Below are 12,297 nucleotides of genomic sequence, written 5' to 3'. Positions count from 1 at the left end.
GAGGAAACAGACATTCATTCACAGAGCATCCGCAGATGTCAGACAGAGATTGCCCAATGCGGAAACAGCAATGAGCAATACAAAAAGTACAGGATACAACAAGTCAGTATTTTATTCCTTGTGAGAAATACACGTGTTTAGTGCACAGTAAAGTGGCGAACGCCACCAAGGCGGTAGCCCCAGTGGGAGGAGCCCACTGGTGGCAGAGTATTCAAACAAACAGGAGTTGAACACACTAATACAATAATGAAAATAACAAAGAAGCGCCAGTATGTGTATATATTGGCAATGAACCAATATATATCACAAAACCAACAAAAATAACAAATCTAGCTAAGTGTGAACTCCCCGGTTTCCTCCCGGGTTCATCCACACACGGAACTGACTATGGTCTGAGAGCTATCACAAAGTATTTACAGTATACTAATAAGAAATAACCTCACCAGTGGCAAGGGCCCACTGGTGAGTGAGAATTGTCAGGAACAAGCAAAAGGTCAATAACAATATACACGATAATATACAAATATAACTCTAGCTATGTGCAAATAGGCCGGGGTCCTGCCGGGTTCAATGCACTAGGATCTAACTAAAGTCTGACCCAGGACTTGCAGTCCAAAGACTAACAAAATGTCGGGCGAGGAGGCAGACTCAGGAAGTGACTTTTATGGATTAACACACCAATCAGAGAGAAGCATGCAAAAAGACAAAGCAGCCATCTGCATCTGAAGAAGCGATGCTAAATGTAAACTTGCCTTCTTAGAACAGAATGTATTTGCAATGACAGTTTTATGTGAACAAGAAAGATCTCCCATGATGCTGAACATGTAAATAATCCCTTTATATCCCTAAAAGCTAGACACACATCCAGAACCCTGGAAGTTTAAAGTGTGACTGTGGCCTAGTAAGTTTACAAATCCTTACCAATGCCAACAAGCATACAGCTGTGTTGAAGGAATCGCTCCTCACAGTGCAAGACATGGATTAAAATGGCATTATGAATCAGGACTTGGACCAAGTATTACAAAGTAACCAGATAGTTCACGGAGAGACCCAGAAGCACTTGGATGCTATATGGGGCTGAAAAGTACCAAAAAGCCCTCTTACTGAAAAAGCTATGCAAAGTATAAATTTGTCTTCTTAAAGTGCACCTGAGACAAAATAAAGGACAGCATTTATACTTCTCTGGGGCTTCCTACAGCCCTCTGTGAACTGAGGGCTCCCTGGCTGTCCTCCTGGGCCCCTCCGATCCTTCACTGCTGGCCCTGTTTCTTTCTCCAGTCAACCGCAGTGGTGTTGTACTGCACATGTGCAGCTCGGCCGGGCATGCGCCCCCATGACACTCCCGTCATCGGGAGCATTCTGGGCCAACTGAACAAAGAGACTGGGCTGACCAGCTGAGGATCAGAGCAGCCTAGGAGGATGGTGAGAGAGCCCACGGTCCACAGGGGGCTGGAGGAAGCCCCAGGTAAGTATAAATGTTGCCCTTTGTTTAGTCTCCAATTTCCTGAGAAGCTATTGGCAATTATTCAGCTTTATGTGAGTAAGAAAGATCTCCCTTGAGCATTACTACTGAATATATAAAGGGATGATATTCAAGTTTAGAGTGATACATGGGAGATGCAATACACTCCAAGCTCTTCCTTGTGCAGCTTTGCACTTTTCTGTGCACCACCTGCATAGCTCTATTTGCTGACGCTCTAAATGCAGCTTTTTAATGTGCAGAAGCCAATTCTTTTCATTTACAGCTTTCCATGTACAGCAGTCTCCTACTTCCATGAGCAATAATGTTATGATCGGGGCAAGTTCTGTTTACTCCTCCACTAGTGGTAGGCGTGGGCTCTCCTAAGGCGTAGAGTCTAAGCGGCTATGGATCTTCATTCGAGCGCCCAGAAATGGATGATGGGCCTCTACCCCTAAACGCAACGGACTACTTTTCTGCCTAGTAGCCACAAGGTCTCGACCCCTGCGATATCTCACTAGTGACACATGAGAACAGGTGATACTACATTGCAGAGTTCGTAGTCAAACAATCCAAAGTTCTGGGCAGGTGGCAAACAAACATAATAAATACAGTGTGAGATCAGAGGCAGGAAGAGTTCAATCAGTAATGGGTGATCAGGTTAAAGGTCTGGACAGGCGGAAGACAGACGTAATCAAAAAGAAAGCCAAGGTCTTTATCAGGAGATCAATTAGGAACTAGTGTACAAGATACAATAGGTACGACTACTCGTGACAGTTAATAATGGCGCACAGCGCCAGGGGAGTACAAAGGGCGCCCCATAGACTTACATTATATAACGCTATTTAGCATTATAAGTGTTAAAAAATGGCGCAGGCAGTGTGCCTTACACTTATAACGCTAAATAGCATTATAAGTGTTCAAAATTGCAGCGGGGTCGGGGAAGGAGAGCGGCAGCGGGACACTGGAGGGCATAGGCATCGGATGTGTGCAGAAGCATACGTTACCTTGTCCCGGCCGCCGATCGCTCCTTCCCTCCGCTCCTGCACTTCTTCCATTCGTTTACTGTAGTCCTGCAGCCGGCCAATCATCGTGTGGCTTCAGTCTCCGCATGGTGGTTGGCCCGGCTGCAGGACTACAGCAAATGAATGGAAGGAGTGGAGGGAAGGAGCAATTGCCGGCCCAGGACAAGATAACGTATGCTTCTGCATACATCCGCTGCCTATGCCCTCTAGTGTCCCGCTGCCTCTCTCCCCCAGCCCCCGCTGCCTACACTAGCCCTGCATGTGTATCATGGCGCACCGCTCTGCAATCAATGTAGCATAAAACTAAATTTACCGTTTTATTGTATTTACATTAAAACGGTAAATAGCGTTTTATGATACATTTATCGACAGAACGGTGCGCCATTTTTCTCCCTGCGCCATTTTCGGATGGACCCATGACTACTAGCCAAGCTGCATGAACAGACAGCACCCGAGGCAGGATTTTAGAGCTGGCTGAATTACTTGGCACCATTTTTTGAATGTCGTGCATGCACACAAACGTGGTAAAATTGACATAGATGTCATGCACGGGATCCTCTAATCAAACAAACAAAATGATGACCTGCTTTGCATGCATGTGAACACGCTAAATGCCGAGGAGGACAGGGAGGAGAATGTAGGTAAGTATGACAAATAACCTGCAGCCTTCCTATTCAAGCACACAATCTATAAAGGAATTGGTCACGTCATAAGTGGGGTTTGGATTTCATTACAGAGTTCCACCTTAAAATAATGTACACTATTTCTGCATTTACCTTATTGATAATGTGGTACACTGCGTAGGCAGCTCCACGGGCATTGAATATGCTCTCTATGTTAGGTGCGGCATGGCCAAGGTAAAATGTTCCAATTTGCACTGAGAAAAAGACCTGTTGAATGTTGAGAGAAATAAACAATTATAGTTTCAGTATTTAACTAAAGACAAACTCAATGCAAGCAGCTAAAAAGACAAATGAAATACAGTGTATATAAAATGTGCCAAAAGAGTGGTAACTATCTAGATCATACATGTCAAACTCTGGCCCGCTGGCCAAATCTGGCCCTCAGAGCTAATAAAGTTGGCCCTCAAGTGGTTTCCCCACTTTGCATTATGTTTGGCCCACTGTAGACCACCAGGGAAGCTATATTTGAAGTGAAGCCCTAGAACACTGGGGGAAGTAGGGGGAAAGAACTAAACACTAGGGAACTGTATAGAGGAAGGTGGTAGCTTCTAGACACCAGGGAATTATATAGAGGAAAGGGGGGGGGGGCAGTAGACACCAAGGAACAGAGCAGGGACAAGGTCCTCCAGCACCCAAGGCTGAGACACCAAAGTGCGCCCCTCCATCCCTCCACCCCAGCTGTCACACACTGATTGCTATTGGACTAAGAGGCCCCCCATGGGCCCACAACCTCCCCAACACCTTAATATCTAGTTATCTGGCTTGCAGTCACTGCCATGTATCCCCTTTTCTTATTGCTTTCTGCTTCAAACACAATTAGGAATGACAGCTGAATGAATTCTGCGCCCTCTCCTACACTGCGCCCTGAGGCTGGAGCCTCTCCAGCCTATGCCTCGGCCCGGCCCTGCCAGGGAATTTTACAAGGTAGGAAGGTGGCCAGTATACATTGACATTGGCCCGTGACTAGGACCCAGTGTACAATTTTGGCCCACTTTGTGTTTGAGTTTGACAACCCCGATCTAGATAGTCTCGCACATAGATGTTTATATACAGACCACAGACAGCAATGAAACTTAGCAATCAAAGAAAATGTTTGCAGCTTGGAAATGGAAGAATCAAAGTTTGCAGCAGCTGCAAGACATGATCAGACTCTTACAAACTTCTTACATTATTAAATCGGCCACATGCTTCTCTATGAGTTCTGTTACACACAGCTGGCTCTATTAGACACATAACGGTACACATGGCCGGCCTTTGACCTGAGCAACTGGAGCAGTCACTCAGGGCGCCGTCTTCCATAGGGCGCCCGTGATGTGCATTCAACTGGCCCTGTCCACATTTCTACCAGCTGGCTGCGGGCTCTGGGTCCATCTGTGGCTGCTGTGAGTGGTAGCTCCGCCCCCTGGTGCCGCTGGGGGTGATGGAGGCGAAGACTCCTGGAACCTGCTGCTGCCTCTTGCAGAGTCTGCGTGAGCCGTGCGTGCCAGTAGCCGCGCCCCTCGCTCACAGGCGATGTCTGCGCTGCGCACTAATCAGAGAGAGGCCTGCTTGTGACTCCTGACTCCTGGCCAGCTTCTGTCCCCAGCTACAAGCAGAAAAGTAAGCTTCCCCAACTGCCTCCCGGCTGGGGAAGTGGAGGGTGGTCAGTGCCTATATATACTAAAGGGGGATCTGCTTGTATACTATACACTATTTATCTGCCTAGCTATATACACTAAAAGGGGATCTGTTTATATATACTAAGGGGGGGGGGGTCTGCCTATATACACTTAAGGGGTGGGATCTGCCTATATATACTTAAGGAGGAATTTGCTTAGATATACTTAAAGAGACTCTACCTTATGTTCAACATGGGCATGTTTGCCCCTGCTAAAACGCTGCTATCCTGCGGCAGAATGAGGGGTCTTTACCCCTCAAATCCCCTCCGTGATGTCCAGGGAGCGCTTCCTGTTGAGGCAGAGCTAATGGCTGTAGCTCTGCCTCTCAGCGCGTCTATCAGCGCTGATCGCCGCCTCTCCCCGCCCCTCTTAGTCTACCTTCACTGAGTGGGGCGGGGAGAGGCGGAGATCCACCGGCTGATAGACACACATGGAGGCAGAGCTGCGGGTCATAGCTCTGCCTCCATGAGCAGCAAAATCCACGACCAAGAAAGTCATGGATTTTGCAAGGGGGGGTAAAGACCACTCGTTCTGCCGCGGGATAGCGGCGTTTTAGCAGGGGCAAACATGCCCATGTTGAATATAAGGTAAAAAGCGATTTTTAATCTCGCTTCAGAGTCTCTTTAAAGGGGGATCTGCCTATATATACTAAAGGGGGGATCTGCCTATATATACTTAAGGGGGATCTGCCTATATATATTAAAGGGGGGATCTGCCTATATATATTAAAGGGGGGATCTGCCTATATATATACACTAAAAGGGGGCGATCTGCCTATATACAGTAAAAGGGGGGGATTCTGATTCTGATTCTGAATACAGTGCTGCTCAACAGGATTCCGGATATCCGAATAGACCCGGATATCCGAATATCATAACCCGATAACCCGGATATCAGAGCGCTCCCAGCCTAAGCCCAAGCAACCAATTACAGAGGGGAACCTTGGCCAGTCCCTCCTGTATATAAGGAGGGGGCCATGATGAGAATCTCATCCTTGCTTTGTGACTGCCACTGAGATACATTGTCCAGTGTGTTTGGCTGAAGCAAGTGCATTATCTGAGTGATAAACCCAGCGTTTCAACACTAAAATACCTTCTGTATACAATTGTTTTACTGTGTTGTAGTTAGCTAGTCTGTGTAATTTGTTAGTGTCAGTCAGTCTTGTTAGTCAGTCTTTCAGCTGCAGCACTGCCTGTGCCTGCTAGGTCCTGTGTCTTTGTCTGTGTGTGCTGAGTGTGCACACAGTCCAGGCTCCTTGGTGCTGATGGCTGGCCTGCTATGATCCTTAGTAGCAGTGTCAGTGTGTTTTGTTGTTGTTGTTGTACTCAGCTCCTGTCTGTCACTCACTCCGTGCTGATTCACAGTCCAAGCCCGTCGCCATTGCCGCCAATAATGAAGTACAAGTACCCTACACATCATCTGACTGTGACATCACCTATCTGGTACTATGTCTGGCACTGGCAGCAGGGGGAGGGGCAGCAAGGCCAAGAGGAGAGGGAGCAACATTGTGGCCTCTGGCAGCAGTTCTGCCGCATCAGTCTCCATTCCGCCGCTAGCCACTGGCCGTCCAGCTGTTAGGGGGACTGCACAGACACAGCAGCGTGTTGCGTCCATATTCAAGCAGGGTCAGCGGCGCAAATTGGGGGAGAAAGACACCGCGTCTGTGATGCAGCAGATGGCGTGTGACAACGAGCAGGCCAGTGAGGCCACCACCAGTCCTAGAGAACACGTTCTCAGCAAAATTGGCTTTGCGGAAGAGTCTGAGATGCTGACAGTAATTGTTGGGGGGGAACCCGTCCATGATGTGTCAGCAGAAGAGGAGTTTGAGGTGGGCTCATCATCCCAGCAGTTGTTTGAGGAGGGGGAGTTTGATGATGAGGTGAAGGACCCGGACTACCAGCGACCGGAGGGGGATGTCAGCAGCTCTGACTCTAAGGAGGAGGATTCAGTGGGTCTGGCACGCAGGATCAGCATTGCAGGGTTTGGCAGGAGCAGCAATGGGCATGGTATGTGTGACCCAGAGCCTGCTACTCCATCTGCCAGTGGCACTACTACCACCAGCCGCACCACTCAACCCCAGGCCCCAACCACCACTGGGAGAAAAACGGCATCAGCATCCCATTCTGAGCCACGTAAGGGCAAACTGCAATCCCCAATATGGCAGTTTTTCTATCTGCCCTCACTTGATAGCAAGTTTGTAACTTGCAAATTATGCCATGTGAAGCTGAGCAGAGGGTCTAACCCCTCCACTTATGGCACCTAAAGCTTCATATATCATCTGGCCAATAAGCACAAACCTGAGCATTTGGAGTTCAAGAGAGCACCATAACCCCCTTTGCCACTACTGCTGACACTGAGGCCTGTTCAGACAGCCAGTCCTCCTCAGTGGTCTCCTCTCCTCCTTCCTTGGCTTCCCGTGCAACCCTAAAACGTCACCACCACCAGACCCTGCTGAGTGACTCTTTTGTGGTCAGGGCTCAGCCTCCCGGCAGCCATCGCATACACCAGCTGAACAGCTTGCTTACACGGGACATGTCCTCCCAGCTCCTCCTGTACTCGTTTGTGCAGGAGGGGAGCCAGATGCGTGCGCTCCTGCAGTGCACAGCACCGAATTGGTCAATCCCCAGCCGGCACTACTTCGCATGCAAGGCCATCCCGGCACTGCACCGTTTTGTCAAGGTCAACGTGGAGTGTGGGCTGGATCATGCGGTGGGTGCGCGCGTCCATGTGACCATGGACTCATGGTCAAGTTGGTTTGGGACAGACCGGTACCTGTCTCCGCGCACTGGGTCAATTTGGTGGAAGGGGGTGAGGAGGGGACAGCAGCATCATCACCCCAGTGGGTGGTGCCACACCGCAGCAGGGTCAGGGGAAGTGCAGCAGGTTCCTGCGGTGATCCGGTTCCATCTGCCGCCAAACAGCCCCACCGCCTCAGCAGCAGCGTGAAGGCCCACCACTGCCAAGCGCTGCTGCAGATGGTCACCATGGGGAAGAACAAGCTTACAGCAGACCACTTCCTGGCCAAGCTCCGAGAGCAAGAGAGGAGTTGGCTGACCCCCAGGGGCCTCAGAGTCGGAGAGGTGGTGGCCGACAATGGGGCAAACTTGGTTGCCGCCATCCAGCGGGGAAACCTCACCCACATCCCCAGTCTGGCCCACGTCCTGAACCTGGTGGTGCAGAAATTCCTGCACACCTACCAGGGGATGGACAGTCTTTTGGGAGCGGCAAGGAAAACGGTGGGTCATTTTCGCCGCTCAGGTGGTGCCACAGCGTCCCTGGAAGCCGTGCAGCTGGAGCTGAACCTCCCATGGCACCGGCTCATTATAGACGTTCCAACACGCTGGAATTCCACCCTGGCAATGTTGGAACGTGTCGTTGGACAGGTGAGTGCTGTCAACCTCTACCTGGCCAAAGCCACCATGGATGCCAACTTGTCGGGGACCGGCACCACCCACCTCCTGGACATCATCCTCAGTGCTGATTGGGGAAAAATGCAGCTGGTGTGCTTGGTGCTGGCACCCTTCCTGGAGGCCACCAACATGGTCAGGTGGGACCATGCGTCGCTATGTGAGTGGGTGACCACGGTGTGCATGCTGGAAAAGGCCCTCAATGCTCTGCTGGAAATGTGAGAGGAAGCCTTGATCCAGCAGGAGCAGCAGCAACAACCTTTGCAGTCCACCTCTGTGCAGCAGGAGGAGGAGTTGGAGGACTTGGAGGAGTTGGAGGTCCCTGACCTTGAAGAGAAGGGAGCACAGCGGAGTGCAGCTGCAGTAGTGCGGGGGAGGAGAGAGCAAGATAAAGCTCCGGAATCAGAGGAGGAGGACAGCACTGTCAGCAGTGCAGAAGATGATGGGTCAGCGATGGCAGCCCTCTTCCCCATGGCAGCGCACATGCTGCAGTGCCTGCGCAAAGACACAAGGGTGAAGCAGATGCGTGCTCGGGAGGACATCTGGATCACCCTGATGCTGGACCCACGGCTGAAGGGGAAGCTGGCTCAGTTCCTGCCTGTAGGAGGAGACCCTGTGCGCCGAATCAAGGACTTGCAGCGGATTATGGTTCGGCGCTTGGAGGAAGCCTTCCCCCAGACTCCCACCCCCCCTGCTGTCACAGTCCAGCCAGCACAGCAGCAGGTGCCTGCATCTAGCAGCAGCAGGCGCCCAACAATCTCTGACAAAGGCGCTCTACGCCACGACAGTACCGCTGCCTACAGAGGAGGTGTCTGCAGCAGCATCCGGCTCTCAAAGCCAGAACCAGCACCTGACCCGGATGGTGGCCGACTATATGGAGTCCTACAGCGGGCTTGACACCGACACCCCTGTGGACCCCTTGGAGTACTGGGTCAAGCACCTGGATATCTGGAGCGAGCTGGCGCAATATGCCCTGGAAGTGCTGTCCTGCCCGCCGTCCAGCGTGATGTCAGAAAGGTGCTTCAGTGCAGCCGGTGGCGTTGTCACTGAGAAGCGCTCTTGTCTGTCCAGCCAGTATGTGGACAGACTGACTTTTTTAAAGATGAACCAGGCTTGGGCGGTTGGTGAGTTCCTGGCGCCTGTTGTTGGCAAGAGGGGTAAATGAAGTGGCTGAGTGGGAATCACTATGCCTGCTTCACCACCCTTTACCACCGCAACGTCCTGACTCCATCTTCATTAAGCCAGGTTCTAATTTTTTTCACAGCTGTGGTACCAACACACTAAGTGCCATGGTCAACTATCTAAACACACACAATAGCTGTGTAATTTTTTTGGAAGTGTCTGTGCTGTCCGAGTTTTGGGGAGGCCCCAACTGCGGCAGTACCACCGCTTCCTGGAACCTCTCCTAATTTTTTACTGAGCCGTGGTACCTACAAGTGCCATGGTCAACTATCTAAATACAATAGCTGTGTAATTTTTTTGGAGGTGTCTGTGCTGTCCGAGTTGTGGGGAGGCCCCAACTGCGGCAGTACCACCGCTTCCTGGTACCTAGTTCTGATGTTGACAGACATTTTTTTTGGGGGGGGGGGGGGAGGGGGAGATTTTAAGTCCCCACATCATCAATTAGTGTTTCCCTTTACAAAATAATGATGCTGCATGACTCATATACCCTAAAAAAAGGTTTTTAAAGCAATTTAAAGGCCACTTTCGGTTTTCCATCTGGATATCCGAATCCGGCGGATATTAGGGTCGGAAATCCGACCCGGATTCGGATCGGAAAATTTTTGATCCGGATATCAGACCCAGATCGGATAGAGGGGTATCCGGATCCGAATTGGATCCGGATTTTGAAAAGGGGTATCCGAGCAGCACTGCCTATATACACTAAAGGGGGGAATCTGCATATATATATACACCAAAGGGGAGGATCTACCTATATACACTAAAGGGGATCTTGCTCATGGGCGTGTGTGCGTGCGTGCGTGAGCGAGCAAAGAGGAAGAATGGGGGTGGTGCACCAAAATCTGGTTACGCTCAGGGCGCTATGAAACCTAAGGCAGACCCTGACGATACACATAGTATGATAGACATAATGTACTGTAAAAACAAGCAAAACTCATACACACTTGTTTTAGTTATTTTTACTTACAATGAGCACTCTCCCAATGGTGTAGTTTTCAGGTTCATCTACTGTTAGCTTGGTCCCATACCACAAACCTAAAGCATATGCTCCAAAGATGAAGAACTGAGTAAGCCCCACTGACAGATTTATTATGATCGACTTTTTTATCCCAACTTTTTTAGCCTCGTGTAAGTTGGTAATGTACCTGCCAGACGAAAAAGATTGATTGTTTTTGAAATGTATTTTATAAAAACCGTAAAGTAGAACTATATTTAAAGAGTAACTGTCAGGCTGCAGAAGCTAATTTAAACCTCTATTCTCCTGTGTTAAACAGTTTAGAAGGAAGCCCAAAAGCAATTAGTGAAGATAAAAATCTCAGTTACCTTTGATGTGTGCTTATCAGCAAGGCTGTTATTCTTAAGAAGACGCAAGCCGCATACCATACTGCAAAGCATTCTGGGGCTCTCCCCTCGGCTGCTAATGAGACGTTACAGCAGCTTGTAATCGCGTAGCACTGATAAATCTCGGGCAGAGTACACTGCAGGAGTCAGCTATTGTTCCTAGCCACATGGCTCATTAATATTCACTGCACACTGTGTTATTTAGTACCAGCTTATCTGTGATCAGGAAGCAGGCAGGACATGACTACACATTTGACAGAAAAACATGGAGCCTGCCATGAGCTGTCAGGAGCATCTATCTCTGCATATACTATATACAAATTCTGTGAAATCCAAACGTGGACAGTGAAATGCATATGTAATGTAAGTACAGCCAATCTTTAGCTACTGATATATGTGTTTATTTTCTCTGAGACCTTATACCTAACAGCTCCTCTTTAAAACATCCTCTCTGATCTTATCAGTTACCCACACCACAGGGGCATAACTAAACTTAATAGGGCCCCTCTGCAAAAATTATAGCATGAGGCCCCCTTGGTCCCCGAACCCCATTTGAGTCATGTGATCGGGAGCCGGCGAATGGCAGCAGAGAGTTTTCTGCTGTGAAGCAGTGCCTGGAAGCAGTAAAAAATTACACACTCTCCTGCACACGTTTTTTGGTGGTGAGTGAACAGAGAGGTTTCTTTGCTAATTGGTTGCACTTGCGGTTGGGGAGAGGGACGTGGAGGGGCCCCCTGCGATGGCAGGGGTTGAAAGGGACATTGCTACACCAATGCCACACCATTAGAACCTCTATAGACAAACAGTTACTTGCTAGATGGCTACTAAAAAGGTTAATAGACTTTGTCTCAGAAGCTTATCAACATGCTGCACTACTTCCCAGGGGCATTGCTAGGCTCCGAAGAGATCTGGGGCACATTTGGGCACTCCAGCTGGAAAATGGGTGTGGCCATGCACCAGAATGGGGGTGTGGTCATAGATGTAGCCAAATTTACATGAAATTAAGAGTGGTCTAAGTAGGCTTGTCTGTCAAAATGTTGAATGAAGTTCCCCTCTCCATTAATACAAAAAAACAAAAATGCAGCATATCACATAAATAGGCAGTGTCACTTAAAGAGAATCTGTACTCTGTACTGTAATATTCTTACAATAAAAAGCATACCATTCTATTCCTTATTTTCTCCTGTGCCCCTCTGTGCTGTTTCTGCCACTCCCTGCTGCAATCCTGGCTTGTAATGAACAGTTTTAGGCTTTGTTTACAAACAAATGACATGGCTTCTAACCAGAGTATCATAGGCTGTGAACAGCTATCTGGTGTGACTCATGCAGAGCTTGGAGAGGGTGTGTAAAGCTTCTGCCAATGACAAGCAGTGCTGCACATTCCACACATTTCAGCCGTAGCCCGACAGACACGGCAGAGGAAAGGAGATAAGATTTATTACAGAGGCAGTGCAAGTAGGAAAGGCTGCAGTAAGACAGACCACATTAGAACAGTAATAGGAACTTATAGGACAGAAGAAATAAGGCACAACATTTTGTTAC

The 12,297-nt window shown here is 49.2% G+C and overlaps 2 protein-coding genes across 2 annotated transcripts in view; one reads left to right on the top strand and one right to left on the bottom strand.

Annotated features, from left to right (window-relative positions):
* The window catches only part of LOC137536095 (ATP-dependent translocase ABCB1-like), a 152,774-nt gene that overhangs the window by 93,131 nt on the left and 47,346 nt on the right, over positions 1-12,297 (bottom strand). Inside the window, exons 8-9 of the mRNA XM_068258131.1 lie at positions 10,382-10,559; positions 3,261-3,374 (exon numbers count right to left, since the gene is read on the bottom strand). Of these exons, the coding sequence (XP_068114232.1) occupies positions 3,261-3,374; positions 10,382-10,559 (292 nt within the window). The remainder of the gene's footprint in view (positions 1-3,260; positions 3,375-10,381; positions 10,560-12,297) is intronic.
* Positions 1-12,297, top strand: part of LRRTM3 (leucine rich repeat transmembrane neuronal 3) — a 349,591-nt gene that overhangs the window by 294,137 nt on the left and 43,157 nt on the right. The gene's annotated exons all lie outside the window — the stretch shown is intronic.

The sequence above is a fragment of the Hyperolius riggenbachi genome, chromosome 10 (genome assembly GCF_040937935.1).
Source record: "Hyperolius riggenbachi isolate aHypRig1 chromosome 10, aHypRig1.pri, whole genome shotgun sequence".
NCBI lineage: Eukaryota > Metazoa > Chordata > Amphibia > Anura > Hyperoliidae > Hyperolius > Hyperolius riggenbachi.
The sequence above is the reverse complement of the archived record's forward strand: the minus strand, read 5'-3'. Positions and strand labels throughout refer to the sequence as shown.